At 32.8% G+C, this 19,600-nt stretch overlaps 1 protein-coding gene and 1 pseudogene across 1 annotated transcript; both read left to right on the top strand.

The window, feature by feature from the left end:
- The first annotated feature begins 770 nt into the window (after window positions 1–770).
- On the top strand, window positions 771–2,243 carry LOC134269875 (uncharacterized). Its single transcript, XM_062752063.1, has 3 exons — window positions 771–846; window positions 1,326–1,384; window positions 1,611–2,243. Exons 1-3 carry the CDS (start codon window positions 788–790, stop codon window positions 1,985–1,987), a joined length of 495 nt encoding a protein of 164 aa, XP_062608047.1. The 5' UTR covers window positions 771–787; the 3' UTR covers window positions 1,988–2,243.
- Window positions 2,244–5,763: 3,520 nt separating this feature from the next.
- Window positions 5,764–19,398, top strand: LOC134269874 (piggyBac transposable element-derived protein 4-like; annotated as a pseudogene).
- The last annotated feature ends 202 nt before the right edge of the window (window positions 19,399–19,600 follow it).

Genomic DNA, 19,600 nt, shown 5'->3' with positions numbered 1-19,600 from the left:
TTCATTCATTTTTTATTATAAGTTTTTTGTAATCATAATTTAGCTAAACGGACTAGTAGAAGTATCTTTTCATTGTTTTTACAACAGTCAAAAAAGTAGTTCTGGTTAAAAAATTCATCGATGTGTAAACATTTTCTTGAATTCCTTCTCGTCCAATCAAAACACAAGGAATCGATCAATCAATAAAATTAAGATTGGAATTATTCACTTTTATGCGTTATCATGTTTATCATGTTAAACATTTGAGGACGTTGTTTACATGTATGTACTTCATAAAGAAACAAAGTTCAAAAATATTTAATTATTGATGTTTAATGTGCATTTGTCTTTCTAGAAACTGATACATGACACAGTCCAAAATTTGTTGTAAAAGTATAGAACTCAAAAGGAGCAAAAGTACCTTCTTCCATTTTGTAGGACTTCTTGAATAGATTGAAAAGCTGATGGGAATAATGATTGCTTTATCATTAGTGTGTAAGTCTTTTCATATTATATTTCTTATTAATGATGGACATTACCATTTTAGAAATAAACACAAAGTATGGTAAAGAGCAAAAACTAACGTTTAATTTGATAACCATTAGGAATAAAAAAAAGTATCGGTTGTTTCAAAACTTGATTCTATATTAATAAAACGTCATTATGCAATTTGACAAGCAAATCAATTTTGCTTTCTTTATTAATTTCACATTGAAACGAATTACAGGCTCATAATGATTACTAATGATACTTGTGATCCTGATTTCCTTTTTTTATTATTTCAGTTTTCATCTCATCTTCTCTGACAATGGCGTCAAATTGCGGTAAACCGCTTGATATTTATCTTAATAGCCGGAAGAAGATAGTGTAAGTTTTGAATTTTCTATTGTTTGATTTTATTTGTTTTATTTTATTGATTGTTAACTTATATTTATATTTCAACGGGTATGCTTATCATCAAAATACAGATAAACATAAAAAGTGCGAATGAATTGAGATACTAAAAATCAAGTTTCAAAATCCCAAGAGCAGTTTTATCAAAGAAAAGATTTATCAAAAGATAAAATGTTTACTTGTGTTCGTTTTAAAACATTTATTGGGGCAAAAAAATTTTAGAGGACCCTTTTAAAGACTGAAAAAAAACTTTTATTATATGCAGATGCATGAATGAAAAGAAGTGGCAAATAAATATCCATTTCAAGCTGCATTGACTTATAAAATTGAAACAAAATAATATTCAGAAGAGTTAGGATCTCTGTCTGGGGAGCGGATATTTCAAATTTGACAAAAGATATTACACTGTACTTGATTGTATTAATGTATCTAAATTTAATCTTATTCTACAGAGGTTTTGAAAATATAATCGAAAAAATAAAAGAGACACTTCAAAAAACAAATTTAACAGGTGAGAGCTAATTATATATAATACAACATTCATCATCAACCAAACATGTTAAAAACAAATAACATATTGTTTTTTGTTTAGCATATTGTATCAATCGCTTAAATTTTTCTGGGAAGACGTAATTTTGGAAAGGATTTAATTATTACCCCTTACAGTCAAACTACTCAAAATATTGTTCTAAAATATTAACTATCTGGTTTATTTTGTTTCCTTTTTTCTTCGATAGAAGTTGAAAATTCGATGATCAGTGATTTCTTTTCAAATGAAGATACTTATATCGAATTCAAAGTTGCAAGAAAAGGACCACTGGAGATATGTGTTGTTTCACTGAATAATAGAAAATGCTTTGAAATAAGATGTGACTGTAAGGACGTCTCCAGACAGCATGGACAGGGTAGTTTACGTTCAACTTACGTTACCCTACTCTGTAAAGCCAAAACACACAATGATTCACTTCAAGATCGCTCATGTCAAGAAAAAATGACAGTAGATACGTATAAAAATAAAACATTGAATCGCTATCAATTAGAAGTGACATCTTCAAAGGCTGGAAAAAGTTTCATAGATCAATACACAAGTACAATTCTACTAAATTCAATTTAATGCAACGTGGAAAAGGTAAGAATAGATAAGTTTATTTTTGCTGGGAATTGTTAAGTGCAGGTTAACGTGAGATTATGCAATTTCGAAGACATGAGATAGGTCGCATGAAGCTGAATTAGTTCGTGTTCTTTTTCAAATAAAGTTAAGACTGAATAAGATCATCTCACCAAACAAATTTCCGCTTTTGATGTCAAATTAAAAAGAAATGTACATTTGAAGTTTTGAGTTTGGGTCCCCGTGTCCAGTGAATTTAAAAGTACATGTAGAATGTTTTGTTTTGTTTTGGTTTTTTTTTTTATGAATTTAATCTTCCCAAATCCAATCTCCAAGCTGAATAACAATTACATGTATGCAAAATGATAGACCTGACGAATGCAAACTGTTTAAGAAATCTAGCCTAAAAACTTATTTCCTAAAAAAAAAAGTTATCTCCCATTGATGTATGCCAGAAATCTTCCAATCGTAAATCCTCGAATGTCTTCCAAACTCAAATCATAGTCTCGGATGTAAAACGACAAAGACGCCGTAGTGAATTTTGTAATGTTTCTAACCTCAGGAGTGGACAGTTTTATTCATGAAGCAACGTACATGTATGCAACAACCAATGACCTTCACGGGCGAAGTAAGCATCAGGAATGCAAGGGTAGGTTGGCGATTACTGCTCTGGCGCTTGATTCTTTTCGAAATGTTTTCGTTAGAGCGTTTAAGGCGGCTATTGAGAGGGTAATCAGACCAAAAATTTGGTATGGAACATCGACTAACATGAATTATACCGTGTTTTATTTGTTGTTAGTTTCTTAGATGAAGCGCAGATGCAAAAATCATAAAAGAGCGTTGTACGTCCCATCATTTGGTTCTTTATATCCAAGATGGTAGACAATAGCCGTCATAGTGTACATGTTCACATTTCACTGTCCAAATTGTGTCTCTTTTGCCACCAACATAAAAATGAAAACAAAGCGGATCAGCACAAGAATTAGGGATTGTTAATTGATATACCTGGTTTCTAAAGGTACGCGAGGTATAGACACCATACAGGTACGTTGATCTTTCATTTTCTTACCTTTTCTTGCTGCTAACAAGTATAAATATAATATTTAATCGTAATTGTTTTTATATTATTTTATGGTTTTTATTTTATTTACCTTTATTTGACCTCTTTATATTGTTACCTTTATCGGACCTCTAGTTTAGATTTGCAGGCATTGGTCAGTTACAGCCTATTGTAAAGAGGGTATTTAAATATCTGCATAGCTGACCAAGTAGCTGTGGACCACGTTTCATCGTTTCTTCGTAATAGTAAGATCATATGAAGAGACATCTTCTTCATGACAAAGATTTCTCTTCATATGATCTTACTGACTTAGAACAGAACCTCAGCCAATCAAATGAATGGATTAAAAATAAACTCCTCCCACGGCTGTGTCATATATAAGGCTCAAATTGACCGCTCGTTGTACATATGGAGCACGCAATCAATATCGAACACACGCGGTTTCAGAATGGACTCTCAACCCATTCAGGTTTGCACAGGAGTTTATGAAATAGCTTGATTTACTTGGGAAATGGTATGGTGAAGATATTAAAGTTACTGGAACTAAATGAATACCCATGTTACACGAATCGTAATATCTATATTATTGAAAAAATTATTGTGTTAAGATGACAAGGCTCTAGCTATATATAGTTAGCAGGAGTGGGTATCGCTGTTTAATATCAAATAAAAATTTGTTGAAAATTGTGATTAAATCTGTCTTCAAAGACAATGTTCGTCTCAGATATACATGACGTTGGTTGTATTTTCTGTATGTACCGAAATGTAAAAAACAATAATAATCAGAAAGGCGACAAAAGATTACAGTGGAGAAAAAAGTGTAGCAAGGCTTAGAAAGTTTAAATATCATTGTAAACAGCACGTGGGTTTTGAATAGTTTCTTTTTGTGTGTTGAACAAAGACCAAAGACACACCCATTTAACTGTCAAGTGAACCAATCAGACACCGTTGAATTTTTCAGAAATAGAAGAATTCTTCACCATGAAGAATCAATTCTTCGCGAGATATGGAAGCATTTGATTGGCTGAATAAGTAGGTTATATTCTAAATGCTTGAGGTACAACGGTACAAGATGTTTTTGTCACGTATACAAGTTTTGTTGGGTAGAGTTACTCATGCGTGTATTGTTCTATTTTTGAGCAATGTACTAAGTTATGCCGCTTATAAAGTCGGTGTTGTGGGTATAATTGTTAAAACCGCTTTTGTTAAGAAATTGTTTATATTCTTAACATTGTCTTATAATAGTGCCCGGCTAGAATTACCGGTACGTTTTGTATGGTGTGCCATAAGTGCAATTATAGTCAATGTTGACTTGATTTTTTTAGTATACATAACTTGCGACTTAAAAAATTATTTAATTAAAAAACTATTTAATTAAAAGATTCTAGCCATATTCCAGCAATGTTCCAGACATATTCCAGCTATATTTCAGCCATTTTCTGTGGACACGAGGCACCAGCGTTACCTGGACCGGAAACCCTCTGGGAGCCAGTGGGGGGGGGGATTGTTAAACGGGGCATGTCGGGACGTGGTCGAGTGGTACACTAGGATGACATATAGAAAATCTAGAAACTTAAAGTGATATTTATTGTATATAATTTTTTGTATAAATATGTTGTTAATATTGTTTATATTGATTTTATTTATAGATTAAAAAAACTGTAAATAGAAAAAAAATATCTTGTTTTTACTGACTGAACAGAGCACGGTGGCTGTCATGACACCGGTTCTTGCACGTCCGAAAAGCGCATAATTGAAGACGAAAATAGACGAATGAAAAGGGCCGTTATGTTTGATTATCGGAACAAGGAACGTTCTCTTTTTCGTCGGCGGAGCACTGTTTGGAATGTTCTTTGGAATAGGTGTTACTGTAGCCTATTTCAAAAGGTAAGGATGCTATTATTTCTTTTGTTGAATAAAATATAGACTTTAACATAGGTTTTTGTATGATGGTACTTAAAACATTATGCGTAACAATTAAATTACTATATAACACTTTATAAAAATGATCTTCTTGAGTCAGCATGAAATACTCGCTCTGTTTGTTCCATATGCATCACATGACAATTGTAAATAAAAAGAAATTTCTACCAAAAATATGCATATACATTTTTCTTTTTTACATGAATTGATATTGTTTTGCCTTGCAGACAATCTGAACTACCCAAAATGCTATCGGTAGGGAACATGGTATATTATCGGGAAAGAAAAAATTAGGAAGAAATCACTTTCAAGGAAATTACTGAATATTCTGAAATCCCTAACAATTATTGTAATATTAATGTAAGTATGCTGTGTTACAACGCAAAATGTAATAACAACGCGAAATGTAATAAACCTGGATTGTTACATTTTGCGTTATTACATTTTGTACATTTTGAAATCTACGCAGAATGTAATAACGCAAAATGTAACAACACACTTTTTAGGATTATTACATTTCGCGTTATTACATTTTGCGTCGAAATCAACGCAAAATGTAATAACACGATTTTTGGATTATTACATTTTGTGTTGTTACATTTTGCGTCGAGATTAAGCAAAAGGCAGGAATGCAAAATGTAATAACACATTTTTTCGTCGGCCAGATTGAGTACAATTTTCAAAAGTGTATTGGCCGATGAAAAGAAAAAAAACAAAAGGAAAAAAATAGATATACGAAATTTCTTACAATTAATAAATTTTATAATATACTGATTTAAGTAGCTACATGTATTTAACCCCTTAACGGCCAAGTGCGCCTTTTGACTCATTTTAATGCTCGCAGAGGGAAAACCGCTCGTGTGATGTAACGACATAGAATACAAAAAAAATATTGATATGTTTGAAAACTAGAGAAAATTTCGAATTTTCTTTGTGAAGAAATTTTTTTTGTGTAAGGTCGTTTAAATATTAAAAAATGCGATTGAAATACGCATTTACCTGCAAAATAGCAGTCAAAACTCATTAATTATGCCGAATTTCGGCTTGTTTATAATAAACAAATCTTAATCTTATGTGCAAATTTTCCAGATGAAATTACTATATTTAAAACAAGGAAGATTTTTACTACATTTTTTGTCTGAACATATTCTTGTATATATAAAACTAAAAAAGATATCCGCGAATGAAAAGCGGTTGTTCCCATCGTTCCAAAAAAAAAAAAACTTGTAACGTCAACAAAAAATATTAATTATAACTTGGAAGACAGAGAATGTCGCGTTCTTATTCGCTTTGACAAAGCGTTATAAATGAAATGTTTCAAATATTTATGATTAAATTTAAAATAACCAAAAATAAATTCAAAAGGATTTCCGACAAGTTAAGCAAGGTTTTGTTTCTAAAATTATAAAATTTACGTCATATGTTGGTTGTATAGCAACTATGTAAACAGCGCGGAAAATTAACATGGCTTCCCGTGATAGCGACAGCGAAAGTGATTTATCAACTGACGATTCACATAGTAGTTCTGCTGGGTCAGACATTAACATTGATGATCCTTTGGATTCCTTTTCATCTGATACGGACGATGAGGATCCGAACTCACAGTCATCCCTAGAGACTTTCTCCAGTCAGATCAGCGATTCAGAAGGTCCCCATTTTTGGTCGAGTGATTTGCATCCTGTGACGATTGCACCCTTCTCAGAAGAAACGGGTCCAAATCATGATTTGTCGCCGACTGACAGTATTTTAAGCTATTTCTACTTGATGGTGTCGGAGGATTTTTTTGAGAAAGTGTCCATTGAAACAAACAGGTATGCTGCTCAGGAGTTTGAGAAGAGGGGTCACCGTGACTTAGACTGGTTCGACACATCTGCCCTAGAAATCAAGGCGTACTTTGGCCTCCATATCCTTATGGGTACCAACCAGCTACCAAGTGTAGACATGTACTGGTCTCAAAACAAATTCCTAGGTACAGTATAAATTTTAAGCTTATTGAATTCGAATTAAAAAAAAAAACATTCATGTATAAGCAAATGTTCTATGGCTTACATCATGTAGCAGGCTTGAGCAGGTGCGTGATGATCGGAACTTCTTCGTGCGATTTTTTTGTGTAAACAATAAGATAAAACAATTATGAAAAGAGAATTTGTGGATCAATTTTTAAAATATGATAGTGTATTTTATTTTTAACAGTATTACTGCATGATTAGATTTATCATTTATTATAATTAACGTTATAGTTCGTATATTATATTAGCCTAGACAGACATATACTATTATATAGGTGGTAGAATTTTAGATATCTCTCTAATTGAGCGACTTATTGATAAAAAAAATCCGGTGCCTGTGATGTAAGTAATAATTATAAGATCTTGTAATCAAATCATTTTTATGCCCCTGGATCGAAAGATCCTGGGGGTATATTGTTATTGTCCTGTCTGTCTGTTTGTCTGTCTATTTGTCTGTCTGTCTGTTGTCAATTCTAACTAACTGAAGGTGTCAAGGGTAAGTAAACAACACTTCAGTCTACGTCACACTCCATTATTGTTTTAACATCGGGGACATAGTGTTTCACAAATACATCTTGTTTTATATGCAAACATTGTACAGTTTTAGTTATAATGTAGTCTTTTGTTTGAGAAAATTTGAATTTCAAAATCTATGTATTATAGGAAATCAAGGATTCAAAGATACGATGAGTAGGAGCCGTTTCCGGAGATTGACCGAGTACCTACATTTGAATGACAATACGACTCAACATCCCGCGGGGTCTCCTGAGTATGACTGGTAAATAAACCTAAAAAGAGGTAGGGGCTCCATTGGCGAAAATCGGCCCCAGCTCAAAAATAAATTTTATTTTTTTGATTATATGTTGTGGATGTCTATTTTTTAAAAATAACACCAATTTGTCCGAAAAACTTAATTTAAGGAGAAAATTAAGGCATTGATTGACCGCCGTTAATAGTTAACGTTAACGTTAAAAAGTAGCGTCATTACGTTATTCACACACAGTTACTCGGTACCCTCCTCAGAGAACACTGAGTTAACCATACTCACTAATATTAATAAGAACAACAAAACTTTTTTGATAGTTTACTAAATTTCTTTTGTCAGGGTATGATGATGATAATCTGATGGTTGTCATAGCAACCAACTTTCTTCATAAATATGTCTCTGACTACATTAATAACAGAAAGGAAATATCTCAAAAAACTTGGCAATTTTGGTCACTTTCAAAACTTTGATATGTTTTCAATTTGTTGCAATATAGAGGTCATCAGTAAATTGATATGAAAACTTCTGTTCAGTATATAATTCCTCTTAATAAAACATTTTTTTCTAATGGTAGCTAAACGCAGTTTAGTATAAAATCCAGGGGGGGGGGGGTCCCAAAGAGAAGCATGCTGGGTAGGGATTTTCCTGCTATTTATAGGAGTCTAAATGAAAACTGCATCTTTTTTGTTTTTATTCGCATAAAGTAGAGTCTTCTCTTAATATTTAAAGAAAAAAATGTGCATTCATTTTTAGAAAAAAAAATTGTGAGACATTTTAATAGGGGGAGATAACTCCCCAAACATCTTGTTTTCACATGTGCAGAATTGCATGAGTCAATTAAAAGGTAATGTAGCTCTTTCAAGAGGTGGAAAATGTACCCTAAAAGCACACTAAAAGAAAACCTTAGGACTTGTTCTGTGAAATGCATATAACTTATTTTGTCAGATTTTTTCTGTTTTTGTTGAGCGGGGGGGGGGGGGTGTGGGGTGTGGGGTGGGGGGGGGTGGGGGTGGGGGTTAAAAATGCTGAAAATGGATACATAAACAACCCAATATCCCCCATATTTCAGGTGTCAAATACTCCCTAGTAGTAATTGATGAATGTATTATAGTTGGATATTTATTAAATTCACAATTTTATCTTTCCATTGATATGCAGAAGTATAATATTATGTAACAAGCCTCCATTTTATTTCTTTACAGGGGCCAGTTTTGCTTGTCCCTCAGCAAGTAACGTCCTGATAACGTCATACATAAAACTATGTTTTGCACCCAATATCGTCCATGAAATATGACTTTTGAACGTCATTTAGGATTTTTAAGTACTAGTCTTGTTAATATCTTAATATGGATATTAAAAGATGCACAGGTCTAATTACTTCTTTACCATGGAGTTTTAGGGGATATTGGAAGGCAATTGTGTGTGTTTGTATGAGGACTAATTCTGTGTTAATTCTGTGCAAAACGGAGGTGACGTAATTTGCATGGGGATCGATGTCCAATGCTGCCTTAAGCTTGATCAATATGATTGCAAGGGGATGCTCAGCCTTAATTCTATAGTCCCTGTTATTCTTTTGATTTACATAATACATGTATTCTTGTGTGGACATTACTAAACCTTTTTCATTTTGATAATCCGAAAAAAATATATATTAAAATCAAACACGTAAGACTGGGAATAGGTGATGTTTTTAAAATATTTTATTTCTGATTTTATACATGTTATCATTTAAAAAATATTTTACTGAACTACGAAAAAAATAACGTCTCTAATACAACCACAAATAGATCGGCTGCTCCTGCGACCGAAAATAATGCTATAAAATGGACCCATCGAAATCAAATTGCTTTAAATATATTATACAATTATTGCTGGTTTTTGAGGTCAATACAATGATTTAGCCATCTGAGGAGTACAATATTCACCGAGCCTGAAGGGCGAGGTGAATATTGTACTTCGAAGATGGCTAAATCATTGTATTGACCGAAAAAAAACAGCAATAATTGTTTTATTATATGATTCACTGATAAAATGATACAGCTCATTACTAGTTTGCATTTTATTACGTCCTAGCCAAATACAAGAGAGTAGCAGAATTAAAATGTTAATAAACCTTACCAGTCGTATCAATTTTAAATTTTTTTTAAAAAATCAATTTTAGTTGCCATGAAAGAAATATAAAATGTCAGTCTTTTTATAGGATAAATTTTTAAAGGAAGGAGTATTATCAGGGAAAACTAACAGCCAAAAAGTAAAAAAAATTGTTGTTCAGTAAAGGGGGGGGGTCCCTGGATCCCTCACCTAAAATATATATTCGCTTATGTTTTGTTCACATGAAAATAAAAATCATAGTCGTTTAAACAGCTTTTTAAAACAATTTGTATCAATTTGGAATTTCCATTCTATTTTTAGATCAATGTAGAGGAAATAAATCCTTGTATTGACCTGGAACGTCACGTGCAGGTCAATACAACATAATATTTTTCTAACATAGTTGGATCTCAGCCAATCAGAGAGATGGAAATTATTCAATCATATAATAAAGTGATTTATTTTCATTATTTTTTTGAGTAAACATTTAACTATAACATTTTTTCATGTGATCAAGACAAACCCCTTCCTATTCAGACCTTATCATTAGATGTACGTCGTGGGATTAAATTAACTGCGGGACGTTGAGACTGTTCGGATGAGATCATTTAAATCGGTGTCCCCTGTTGTTTTTTCACGAAAAAGATCCCCCACTGTTCAATGGCTCCGAGTATTGAGTACAGGTATAAATAAGCAGGTGCTGATCCAGAAATTTCTTCCGGGGGGGGGGGGTCCACCCCAATATGGAAAAATTGTCAAGCCAGAAATATTCTGACAAACAAATTAAACAACAACTAAACGCATTTCCCAAACATGAAAAACCTATTTCTTGTGTGTGTGTGTGTGGGGGGGGGGGGGGGGGGGGTGTACTTATAAAACCTCGTGCCATTGGTCGCCCGCGTGGCACATTGGTTATATAGCGTCTGCTCTAGAGTCATGAAGGAAAGAGATCCTTACATCGCGGTTTCAAATCTCACTGTGGGACGTGGAAACTGGTCTTCGTATAAAACGAGTTCCCGTGTGCTGGCACGAAAAGGAACCCTCCAAGCTCAATGACCCTGAGTGCCCAGTGTAAGACAAAATTTGTAGCTCTCGAACAAGTGGTGGCGTCTCCATATAAGTGAAAATTCTCGAATTGTACGTTAAACAACATTCAATCAACAATGACTTATACCACATTCAATGATTGACTTTTCATAGTCATTTCACATAGAGGTTTATCTGTTTTCGAGGAGGGTTCCACGTTTTCCAAAGGTGGGGGTGCCGGGGGGGGGGGGGGGGGGGGAGAGTGGATGTGGAGGTGTTCAAAGTCTCTTTTATTTGGTTTAGTATATGAATTTGCTAACTCTACAAATTCCGGGGAGGGGGGGGGGGGAGGGCGGACCAAACTACCCCTATCCCTTTTAGATCTGAAAATGAGCAAGTTGTGTTTCCTTGAGTGAAGGATTCTCGAGGGGGTCAATAAACAACAATTAATCCCCCCTTACGAGTTGAAACAACTTAGCTTCAGCATATGAAATTAATAGCTATCTGATTTACATAAAATTTTTCATCCTTGGAAAAGAATGTCTCTGATTTTTTTTAGATACAACATTCCATTTATTCATATCATACGAAAGCCCAATGAGCTCATTTTCGTAGGTAAGAAAAATAATTTTTTTTCGCGTTATAACGCGTACCTTTCGCGAATAAACGCGTAACTTTCGCGTTATAACGCGAAACTTTCGCGATATAACGCGTAACTTTCGCGTTATAACGCGAAACTTTCACGATATAACGCGTAACTTTCGCGATATAACGCGAAACTTTCGCGAATAAATGCGTAACTTTCGCGTTATAACGCGAAACTTTCGCGATATAACGCGTAACTTTCGCGAATAAACGCGTAACTTTCGCGATATAACGCGAAACTTTCGCGTTATTTGGGGAAAAATATGATGCGAGAATAGGATAGATTAGTCATCAGAATATTTTATTTTATTTTAAAACCTTACTATTGAATCTATAAAATGAATTTTACTTTCTTGTACATGTTTTTCAATTGTTGAATTCTTTAGACTGATTATTTCTTAAGGAAAATCTCAATTTGACATTTTTTTCTAGCTGTTTTTTAATCAGTAACATTTACTACAACTGTACCACTAGTAAATTAAGCAATCAATCATTTTGGACAATTATACACTGTAGAAACATAACTTAAAAGTGAATGAACAATGTATAATTTCATTGTCTCCAATATTGGGTTATAGAGAAGTTCGTGGACTAGCCATAAATAAAAACTATGAAGGTATACAGCAGAGTTTGTACACTTTGAATTGTCAATGTTTTCGTAAGCAATGGAATGAAAACGTGGTGCAACCTCAAAATAGGATATCTAATTTCCACAGTGAATCTAAAGGAGACAAATGAAAATCTGCTATCCAATTTTCACAAATGCGGTGGAACACAATTGACAAATTTACCCCATTTTGACAATTTTCTGAAATCTTGATCTCTATAGAATAAAATTATTTCAAATTCTTTAGAGAGTGCATAAAAAAAACGGAAAAGGGGTGATTTTCTCCGAAATTAATAAGCATGAAGTCTACTTTTGGAACTCGCATAAACTTTGAATTGGTTGAACAGCGTTGAGAAAGACAAATTGTGACGATTAAGATGGATTCAATAGCAAGAAAGCTTAAAATTTAACTTGTGATAGTCCAAGATCAAAATAGCCTTTTGATTATCATTGTATAAAATGAATAAAATTGATGAGAAAATCAAAAGAACGTTGAGACTAAAGCAAATGTCTCGTTAAACAGCAAAAGTTTCGCGTTATGACGCGAAAGTTACGCGTTATATCGCGAAAGTTTCGCGTTATAACGCGAAAGTAACGCGTTTATTCGCGAAAGTTACGCGTTATAACGCGAAAGTTTCGCGTTTATTCGCGAAAGTTTCGCGTTATAACGCGAAAAATTTATTTTTTTTACCTACGAAAATGAGCTCACTGGGCTTTCGTAATATCATGTAATGTACAAGTGAGTTGAAATTTCACTGTTATCTTTTATTTTAAGTATAAACTATTTCCAAATGGTTAATGTAAACAACATTCAATCATTAATCACTTATACCACATTCAATAATTGACTTTTCATAGTCATTTCACATAGAGGTTTATCTGTTTTCGAGGAGGGTTCCACGGCATCCAATTTATTTCCGCTCAAATTACTTTTTTAAATTTCTTTTTTATAAACAGAAAAGCAGATGCTGATTTACTATCATTTTGTTTTAATTGTGTTCAATTGTTGCGCTGTTTACTTAAGTTTTTTTTTATGAAAGACTAATTACACGCAGAATTGTAATGTGGTGTGTGGATCAAATATTTACAGGGACATTCATTTTATTTCGAATCATCTTTTTTATTTTAACTGTGAATGTTATATAATACTTATTAAGATGCAGAATTCAGTATATTTAATATATGAAAGCCAGTTGTCCCAGTTGACAAAAAAAATCATATTCATATAATAGAACAAGATATCTTCGACAAATCGGCGCATTATAAAGAAGGGGGGGGGGACGGTGGTATTCACATGACTGACGCTGACCGATATTAACCCGGTTTTGACTTTGGAATAGTTTTCGCTTTGTTTTATAAAATCGTTACTTACATACCCTTTAAGTTGCATTTAAAGAAACCAATATTAATTTATTACACGTATAGAGCATTGTATATAAATAAATTGTGTGTGCAGAATGGGCAATTAATTCAGCTGCAGTCTTCTACACGTGATTCGAAAATAGATAATACCAAACTGTAGGGAGTGGGGTACAATAGCAGTCATAACTTTGTATATTTTTAGGTGTTATCAAAGAGATAATGTTCATGGAAGTTCATTCTATCGTAACCTAATTCATTGTGTTTTATCCATCAACAATTCACAACTGATTAGGCAAAAACGTCACGACTTCGATGGGAAGTCCAATGCATCGTTTTCATACGAGTTGATTTTCGAAAAGGGTAGCAAATTATGAATGATATTGTTGAAGCTAGAGTTTAATTGATACATTATGCCTTTTTATTTTTGCATGTAATATTCACAAACCATTCTGTTTAAAAATAAAGGTTGGATTGACACAGGTGTGCATGTGTAATGCGAGGTACAGCGGTATATAAGGTAAATGACTGAGTAAGTGTAGCAAAATTCGGACTGATTTGGAATTATTATACCCAAAATCACTGCATATTTCAGCTACCATGTCCTAAATTGATAACAATTTCTTACATTTATTAGTAGATATATGTACGGTGATATAAAAACACAATATCATATCTATTGGAAATTATATTGATGTAAATTATGATAATTGATTACTTGGAATGACAGGAAAGCTTTTCGTTCATCGATCGATTTTTCATGCTCCGCAGGCCTCCACCAATACGATACTTCAATTATTGATAGATTTGTTAATAATGAACATTTACAAGAAATTTTGTTTTGGTGGGTGTGTGCGGAGGTATTTTTTTTAATCAATTTATGGCAAAAATTATGAGATTTTGATGATTTTTGCCAAATTACGTCAGGTTTACGTCACAAATATGACGTCATAAGTAGTCAATCTCCCGAACTTTTGCTATTTGTGGAATGCAATGATGGTAAACTGTGAAATATAGGTAAAGTCGATTTTATTAACTAGCTTTGAAAATTCAAAAAATTTGGGGCCGATTTTCGCACATGGAGCCCCTACCTCTTTGTAAAATGTAGTTGATTTTAAAAGTTCATTTTGATACATGTCAAAATTGTCAAACTGTCATCATTATATTTTTAATATTTTATAAACAAAGATATGATTTTTGTCCCACAAACAGATTTGGTATTGAATGTTTTACAGGCTTCACAAGATACGCCCATTGATAGAGATGACTCGGAGAAATTTTCAGAAGTACATGAAGCCTGGGCAGTGTCAGAGCATAGACGAGGGGATGATACGCTACAAAGGGCATTACTTTGCAAAGCAGTATACACCTTGCAAACCAATCAAAAGAGGAATGAAGGTATTTTTTTCTAATCTTTAAAAAAAATTATTTTGCTCTTTCAATTTTGCAAAAATTCAATTTTACAGTATTTAAAATATTTTATTTACGTAAAATTAAAAAAAACCTTCACCACCCATTACTTTATATCAAAGAAAACCAGATATCAAGAGGATAAAAATATATATTTAAAAAATAAAGAAATGACTAGAACCTTTATGAAATACAGTGTACCTTGTTTCTCATGAAAGACCTTGGTCTTAGCTATAGTCAAAAAGCCAATTCAAAGACATTACAGCATACCGGTACATGTACATGCTTAATGTGAAATATATGCCCAATAATTATGATATTGTATCAAAATAGTGAAATACATGTAGTTATGATTAGTAGAAAAAAACAAATAAATGGACAAATATTGACTTGATGGTGTAATGAAAACATTAAGTGAAAAAAGATGACAACAATTTTTTCCCCATTTTTGAGGGAAAGAGGTTTTGTTTGTTCATTGTTTAATGTCCCTCTCAAAAATTTTTCACTCATATGGAGACCCCACTACTTGCTGGTGGAGAGCTGCAAATTTTGTCCTATACTCAGCACTCAGAGTCAATGAGCAGTTAGGGATCTTTTTCATGCCAGCACCAACTGCGACACAGGACCTCAGTTTATACGGTCTCATCTGAAGGACCGGTCTCCATGTCCCACAGTATGATTCGAACCCGCGACATAATGATCAACTCTTTATTTTGTAACTCTAGAGCAGATACTCTAATTACAGCACCAAGCAGGCAACAGGGGAAAGAGGTTATAAATAATTGAACATATTATATTAATGTATACACTGTTTAATTTATTCTATTTTTTACACATTTCTAGAACTTTGTCATTGTTATGAACAATGCAATACCATTTAAATTTTGTAGGTCTGGATGAGGTGTGAACCAAATGGATATACCAATGATTATAAAATCTACTTGGGCAAGCATGATGAGATGCAAGGGCAATACCTCGGAGAAAGAGTGGTTAAACATTTATCCAAGCCACTTAAATGGAAAGGACACCACCTTTTCTTTGATAGGTATGATTTTTAAACAAAATAGTTTTTAATGTTTTATCTCTATGTAAATTTACTTACTTGCTTATGTATGTGAATCAGTTACATACAGTGTTTTATGAAAATTTGAAAATATGAAATGATATCTGGAATTAACCTCAGCTAGCTATAATGAAATGCATATTTATTAAATTTTTGAAACTATTTCATACACTCTAAAAAAAGTTTTACTTGTTGTTTTTAAAATAAGATATTAGATTAAGAAAAACTAGTAATAATTAGTAATCCATTTAGTCAGAATAGCAAGTAAATGACTATCATGGTTAGTAATTGTAAACATAATTAGTAATAAGGATGAATTCATTTACTTATAAAATGATTTACTAAGTATCAATAGAATTACTTAAATTATAGGAATTGTATTACTTTAAGTTAGTAAATGAACTACTCATTTTTGTTAAATTATTATTACTTAATTTAGAGATAATATGCTTTCTATTTACTAAATTTTATGAATTATTACTAAGTAAATGTAATTCTGAAATTAATTAAAATCTAGAATATTATTACTCAAAAGAATACTAAGTAAATGAAAAACTTATCATATTTATTAAAATCATCGATATTATTTACTAGAAACACTGCAAGGTACCTACCCTCTGACATGTGAGTACTACTCACAGATTTCTTTATCAGAGTTCCCTAATTGGGCCCTCTGAATAGTTTAATAGAAGAAATCTACTTATGATGGAAACAATTATACTTTCTATTTCTTTTGCCAATTTCTTTGTAATTGTTTTATTACATATAACAATAAAACATTTGATTCCAACTTCGAAAGCCTTAAAAATTGAATAAGTTGTATCTTTTAAAGGACCATTTTAAAAATGGTAAAACATTTCAAGTACTTAATATCGCATTTTTATTAGCGTGACTTTTTTTTCACATGAAGGCATATTTAGAAGAAAGATAACTCCTCCTCACAGACAATTAGTGATTAGACTACCATATTTAAGTAATTACTGGTCTGAATTTTCCTTGATTTAGTAAATAAATTTTTGTTTTAAGTAAATCTATTAAATACAATTCAAACAAGATGTGTTTGTGAAACACCTATGCCCCTGTAGGCAACATAGCAAAGGTTAAACTTTTCTTATATGCAAATTTAAATTATTGGGATTTCTTGATATCTCCAAGGTCAAAAGGTCAAGGTTATTGGTATCTAATGAAAGGTCTTGCTACAACAAATACATATGTGAAATATGGAAACACTTGCCTCAACCCTTCAGAAGTTATGGTCAAGGTTACCAATTTTGAACTGTAGGTCAAACTCCAAGGACAAAGGGACAGATTTGGTGGTACCCAAAGAAAGGTCTTGTCACAAGGATGAACTATGTAAAGTATGAATGCACTAACCCTAATCCTTTTAAAGTTACAGTCAAGGTTTGCTTTTTAAAAGTGGGTCAAACTCCAAGGTCAAGGTCAAAGGGTCAAAGTTCTTGGTATCCTATGAATGGTCTTTTCAAAATGATTACATATATGTTAGTATGAAAGCACTCTTCCTTACCGTTCAAAAATTATGGCCAAGGTTAAAGTTTTTTTTCACAAGGATGGAAATCTCCATGGTCAAGGTCAAAATTTCATAGTTGTTGGTATTCAATTAAAGTTCTTTCAACAAAAATTATATATGTGAAGTATAAATGTCCTGGTATTTACTGTTCAAAACTCAAAAGATTTTGATAAAGAATAAGTTTGGATTTTTTGTGTATAAGTGAGTCAAACTTCAAGGTCAAAGTCAAATTTGGTGATACTCAAAGAAAGGTCTTGTCACAAGGAATACACGTGTGAAATATGAAAGTCATAGCTCCGCTAAATCAAAAGTAATGGGCAAGGTTAAAGTTTCTGCGGATAAACAGACAAACAGAGAGACAGCTAGACAGACAGACGGACACGACAAAAACTATGTACCCCCGAAACTTCGTTTACGGGGGCATTAAAATATTAATTATATAGTAAATAGTGGTAAAATGTAAGTAAAGACCAAGTAATGTTATTACTTATATTCGCAAATTTAAGTAAATATAAATTACTAAGTAAAACTTTAGTGTGTAAGTAAAACAATTCTTTAAAATGCAAAAATCAAGTAAAACATTTGAATCTAGTAATTGACATATATTTCAGTAACTGATTTTAAATTTTAAGTAAATGCTTAGTAATTATCTATTACTTATCTTTGTTATTTCAAGTAAAAAATGACTACTAAGTAAAACTTTTTTAAGAGTGTTACATCAATTCCATTACTTCAGAATCTTGAAGTTAATGGTATTTATGCCTGTGGTACTATCAACACAAATCGTAAAGGCTTTCCAGATGAACTTAGGAACCCAACTTTTAGTGGTCGTGGTGATGCGGAACAACTCTAACATGACAATTTGGTTGCAACAGCATGGAAAGATGCCAAACCAGTAAGTGAATGTTTGTTGACTGGCATGTATTTTACTGAGAAATGTATCCATCCATATGATAAATCATATATGTATTTTATAGGTTCATATTGTTTCAACCACATCTGATCCACTTGGGGATGGACCAACACATCGTCGAGTACCTGGAGGGGAGGTCATTCTTATACAACGACCACCAGCTATTGTAGCTTACCAGGAAAATTACTATGGGGTTGATCGTGCCATGCAGTACCGTTCGAAGTGTCCAATTGGTCGGCAGTCAAGAAAGTACTGGAAGTATTTCATGAATTTCATACTGGAGGTGGCCCTGGTCAACACGTTCCTACTTTGGAAGATGACCCCTGGTGTGGTGAAACCAAGACAGCATTATTCTCTCGGTGATCTTCATATTGATATTGCCATGAGTCTTATTGCAGATTTTTCTAACAGGAAGCAGCCAAGATATTCTGGAGTGCAGCTAATTACAGCAGCAGGTTCAAGTCAGCATCGGAGCATAAAGTTGGATAGACCCCGTGGACGGTGTAAATGGTGTGCAAAAGAAGGCAAGAGGAAAGATGTTTCTTATGGCTGTGACAAGTGTATGGTTCATCTTTGTCAGGGTGCTTGTTTTCAGGCATACCATGTGCATAATCAGCTTCCAATTTTGTAATGAATGCCTGTCATTATCAAAGTGTGCATCTTTATTCAGTGTTGCTATAATCTGTATCTTTATTGTATGCAACATTAATTTTTTTTTCAAAGATTTTAGTGATACTTTATATATGTACATATATAAATCATGTGATCTGCAAATGAAAAAGAATGTATTTTGACGGTGCAAACTGTCCTTGAATAAATGCTTTGACAGAATATAATTATTGTGAACCTTCAAGACTTGTTGCAGGTATATAAAAATTTGAATACAGTAGATTTGCAATCATTGTAAATTTCCATCATATCAATTTATTTATTTTCCTTTTTTGTTTTATTTACTCACAGTATTATACCATAATATGATTTTGTTTTCGAATTTATGTTTTAGTTGAAGATATTCATTCCTGCAAAATTGTTTCACAAAATACAGCATCATATGCACAAGTGTATATTTCTAAGTGTTTCTTTGTAACTGTTTTCAAAAGAATGTGTTTAGTCCCATGCAATTGTTTTGGAAATAATTTTTTTGAACTATAGTGTAATAATACTGAGGGTTAAGAAATTATTTTCAAAAAAGTGCATGTGGTTTAGGCCAATGCTTTGA

The sequence above is a fragment of the Saccostrea cucullata genome, unplaced genomic scaffold (genome assembly GCF_032062105.1).
Source record: "Saccostrea cucullata isolate Sc308-1 unplaced genomic scaffold, CSIRO_AGI_Scuc_v1 ctg6368, whole genome shotgun sequence".
Lineage (NCBI taxonomy): Eukaryota > Metazoa > Mollusca > Bivalvia > Ostreida > Ostreidae > Saccostrea > Saccostrea cuccullata.
Note: the sequence above shows the minus strand (reverse complement) of the source record. Positions and strands in the feature narration are given on the sequence as shown.